Genomic DNA, 4,477 nt, shown 5'->3' with positions numbered 1-4,477 from the left:
TTGCTGGGCTGGCAGTAGGAGGGAGAGAGAGGGGTGAGAGAGAGAGGTGGAGAGTGCCTGGGCTGGCAGTAGGAGGGAGAGAGAGAGGTGAGAGAGAGAGGTGGAGAGTGCTTGGTGGCAGTAGGAGGGAGAGAGAAGGGTGAGAGAGAGAGGTGGAGAGTGCTGGCTGGCAGTAGGAGGAGAGAGAGAGAGGGTGAGAGAGAGAGGTGGAGAGTGCCTGGGCTGTCAGTAGGAGGGAGGAGAGAGGGGGTGAGAGGGAGAGGTGGAGAGTGCGTGGCTGGAAGAGTAGGAGGGAGAGAGAGAGGTGGAGAGTGCCTGGGCTGTCAGTAGGAGGGAAGAGGAGAGAGAGAGAGAGAGAGAGAGAGAGAGAGAGAGGTGGAGAGTGCCTGGGCTGGCAGAATTCCACAGTGTATTTGGATCCTTGCCTGATTGTTTATCACTGGAAGTGGTCGTAGCGAGGTCAGCGGTTAAACCCACCGGTGGTCTCTCTGTAACGTGGAGCAGGCATGACTGGGAAACAGACACCCTGATTAGCCCCTCAGATATTACATATCTCATTTATTTCCTCCCTGCCCAGTAATTGCATTCTGGTTTTCAAATGATGTTTGCCCGGTAAGGATTTACAAACAAATAAGCTTAATAAAGTTAAGSAAAACCATTGTGACATGTCCAAAATAATTTGCCTCATAACTGAATGCATAGAGGGAGAAGAAAAACTGTCAGGGTAGGAATGTCATGCCATGTCTCAGTCTGTGGGTGTTCTTTTCTTCTGTCATGCGTTCTCCAGTTACTCTAACCCAATGTGATTGCTTCAGTCCTTCTCCAGAATAATGGAACACTCTCGGAGGGTTCTACTTGAGTTAAAAATGTTGAAATGTTTTACATTAAAAACATGTACACAGATATGTATTCCCCACCACACATGACAGGGAGAGAGGGGGATATAAGAGGGAAGAAGGAGACAAAAGGTAAGATATGGTGTTTATGGTTTTGAACTTTAAAGGGATGCCTATCATTACTCCTCAGCAGAACACTGGAGCCGCAGAATTCTCCAGAATGTGCATATGTTCTTAAAGCTTCGCCTCTCTGAAATGCAAGTTGTGCCTTCAAACTGCCTCTAACGTTTCATCCTTGTCTTTATCTCATGCTCCCCAGAGATCTCAGTGAGAACCAGATCCAGGCAGTTCCTCGTAAGGCTTTCCGTGGGATCACAACTGTCAAAAARCTGTAAGTAGCCCTACTTCTTCCTCCATCCTCCTCCATATATGGAAAGCACATTAACAAGCACCTGGTYTGGCTTCTCTGTGAAAGACAAAGGAGGAAAGAGTTATGTGTCTGACATGTCCATCAATCTGAGGTAGATGGTTTCAGGTCTGTTGAAATAGGTGTCCAATTATATCATTTAATTCATTCATTTATTCATTCATTCATCTATTCATGAGATGGTAATATACAACAAAACAATCAATAAAATGTATTGATCCTGCTTAGGGAAAAATCCAGGTAATCATCAGGCCACAAAAAGATTGCTTCCAATGTTCCTTTTCATTAACATAGTTACTACAGTTCACTGTTAGATGGGAAGATGCTGCAGCTGATTTGCATGGACTCTGATGATGATACGATATAAAACCACAAGCCAATCGTAGCTTTTCCACCACGTTGCCGGGTGACTGTGTTGGGCAGAACTTTAAAGAGGGAGAAGGAAGCAGCTCCAAGCCAATGGCCCACATTCGTTGCCAGGACCAATAAACGTTGCATTACCCAAAACTCTGTCCCAAATCAGCCAATCAGAGGAGGGCTTATCGATGATTCACTGCAATTGTTGTGTTATTGAGATTAGGCTTGATGGGCCGACCACTGTGTTTGGAGTGAAGTATCACGGCTCAGAGCCCTATGGGATGCACCCATAGAATGACCCCTCCCTGTCAGTGTTGATGGCTGAACTAAGGTGCCTTTTTAAACCTTTTGCTATAAATGACAGGGTTAGGGTTAGCCAAGTGGAAGTCATGCTGGTTATCTTTATGAGAATGCAGCGGCATGCTGTTTGACAGACAGCCAGGAACCCAAACAGTACCCGCCAGCTAAACACTCACAGAGAGAGAGATTTAAAAAAAGCTTTTGACTCAATTTGGCATGAGGGTCTGCTATACAAACTGATGGAAAGTGGTGTTGGGGGAAAAACATACGACATTATAAAATCCATGTACACAAACAACAAGTGTGCAGTTTAAATTGTAAAAAAACACACATTTATTTCCACAGGGCCGTGGGGTGAGACAGAGATGCAGCTTGAGCCCCACCCTCTTCAATATATATATCAACAAATTGGCGAGGGCACTAGATCAGTCTGCAGCACCCGGCCTCATCCTACTAGAATCTGAAGTCAAATGTCTACTGTTTGCTGATGATCTGGTGCTTCTGTCCCCAACCAAGGAGGGCCTACAGCAGAACCTAGAACTTCAGCACAGATTCTGTCAGACCTAGGCCCTGACAGTGCATCTCAGTAAGACTAAAATAATGGTGTTCCAAAAAAGGTCCAGTTGCCACGACCACAAATACAAATTCCATCTAGACACCGTTGCCCTAGAGCACACAAACAATATATACATACCTCGGCCGAAACATCAGCACCACAGGTAACTTCCACAAAGCTGTGAACGATCTGAGAGACAAGGCAAGAAGGGCCTTCTATGCCATCAAAAAGAACATAAAATTCGACATACAAAATTAGGATCTGGCTAAAAATACTTGAATCAGTTATAGAACCCATTGCTCTTTATGGTTGTGAGGTCTGAGGTCCGCTCACCAACCAAGAATTCACAAAATGGGATAAACACCAAATTGACACTGCATGCAGAATTCTGCAATAACATCCTCCATGTACAACGTAAATCACCAAATAATGCATGCAGATCAGAATTAGGTTGATACCCGCTAAATATCCAAATCCAGGAAAGAGCTGTTAAATTCTTTAGCCACCTAAAAGCAAGTGATTCCCAAACCTTCCATAACAAAGACATCACCTACAGAGAGATGAACCTGGAGAAGAGTCCTCTAAGCAAGCTGGTCCAGGGGCTCTGTTTACAAACACAAACAGACCCCACAGAGCCCCAGGAAAGCAACAGCAACTCAATTAGACCCAACCAAATCATGAATTAAACTAAAAGATAATTACTTGACACCTTGGAAAGATTTTACCAAATAACAGAGCAAACTAGAATGCTATTTGGTCCTAAACAGAGAGTACACTGTGGCTCTTACTGCCCACCCGTCACCTCTCTTACTGCCTCACCCATCACCCCTCTTACTGCCTTCACCCGTCACCCCTCTTACTGCCTCACTCGTCACCCCTCTTACTGCCTCCACTCTCGTCCCACCCCTCTTACTGCCTCACCCGTCACCCCTCTTACTGCCTCACCCTCTCACCCCTCTTACTGCCTCACCCGTCAACCCCTCTTCTCTGCCCCACCCATCACCCCCTCTTGCTGCCTCAACCCGTCACCCCTCTTACTGCCTCACCCATCACCCCTCTTGCTGCCTCCTCACCCGTGTCACCCCTCTTGCTGCCTCACCCATCACCCCTCTTGCTGCCTCACCCGTCACCCTCTTACTGCCCCACCCATCACCCCTCTTGCTCCCTCACCCGTCACCCCTCTTGCTGCCTCACCCGTCAACCCCTCTTACTGTCTCACCCGTCACCCCTCTTACTGCCCCACCCGTCACCCCTCTTACTGCCTCACCATCACCCCTCTTACTTCCTCACCCGTCACCCTCTTTACTGCCCTACCCTTCACCCCTCTTACTGCCCTACCCGTCACCCCTCTTACTGCCCCACCCGTCACCTCTCTTACTGCCTCACCATCACCCCTCTTACTGCCTCAACCGTCACCCCTCTTACTGCCTCACCCGTCACCCTCTTACTGCCTCACTCGTCACCCCTCTTACTGCCTCACCCGTCACCCCTCTTACTGCCTCACTCGTCACCCCTCTTACTGCCTCACCCGTCACCCCTCTTGCTTGCCTCACCCATCACCCCTCTTGCTGCCTCACCCGTCACCCCTCTTACTGCCCACCCATCACCCCTCTTGCTGCCTCACCCGTCACCCCTCTTACTGCCTCACCCATCACCCCTCTTGCTGCCTCACCCGTCACCCCTTCTTACTGCCCTACCCATCACCCCTCTTGCTGCCTCACCGTCACCCCTCTTACTGCCCCACCCATCACCCCTCTTGCTACCTCACCCGTCACCCCTCTTGCTGCCTCACCCGTCACCCCTCTTACTTGCCCCACCCATTCACCCCCCTCTTACTGCCCCCCCATCACCCCTCTTACTGCCTCACCCATCACCCCTCTTACTGCCCCACCCATCACCCCTCTTACTGCCCTACCCGTCACCCCTCTCCACCTCATCTAGTCGGCTCTGCTGTCTTCTCTGTCCAAGTTCATATTAGTATAGACGATACGAGGGAAGAGT

The 4,477-nt window shown here is 49.0% G+C and overlaps 1 protein-coding gene across 1 annotated transcript; it reads left to right on the top strand.

Annotated features, from left to right (window-relative positions):
• Positions 1–601: 601 nt before the first annotated feature.
• LOC139028097 (uncharacterized) lies at positions 602–4,417 on the top strand. The gene is made up of 3 exons (XM_070444652.1): positions 602–612; positions 1,156–1,227; positions 3,244–4,417. The coding sequence occupies exons 1-3, from the start codon at positions 602–604 to the stop codon at positions 4,415–4,417; spliced, it is 1,257 nt and encodes a 418-aa protein (XP_070300753.1).
• The last annotated feature ends 60 nt before the right edge of the window (positions 4,418–4,477 follow it).

This window comes from Salvelinus sp. IW2-2015, linkage group LG8 (assembly GCF_002910315.2).
Source record: "Salvelinus sp. IW2-2015 linkage group LG8, ASM291031v2, whole genome shotgun sequence".
NCBI lineage: Eukaryota > Metazoa > Chordata > Actinopteri > Salmoniformes > Salmonidae > Salvelinus > Salvelinus sp. IW2-2015.
This window is presented reverse-complemented; position numbering and strand designations above follow the sequence as displayed.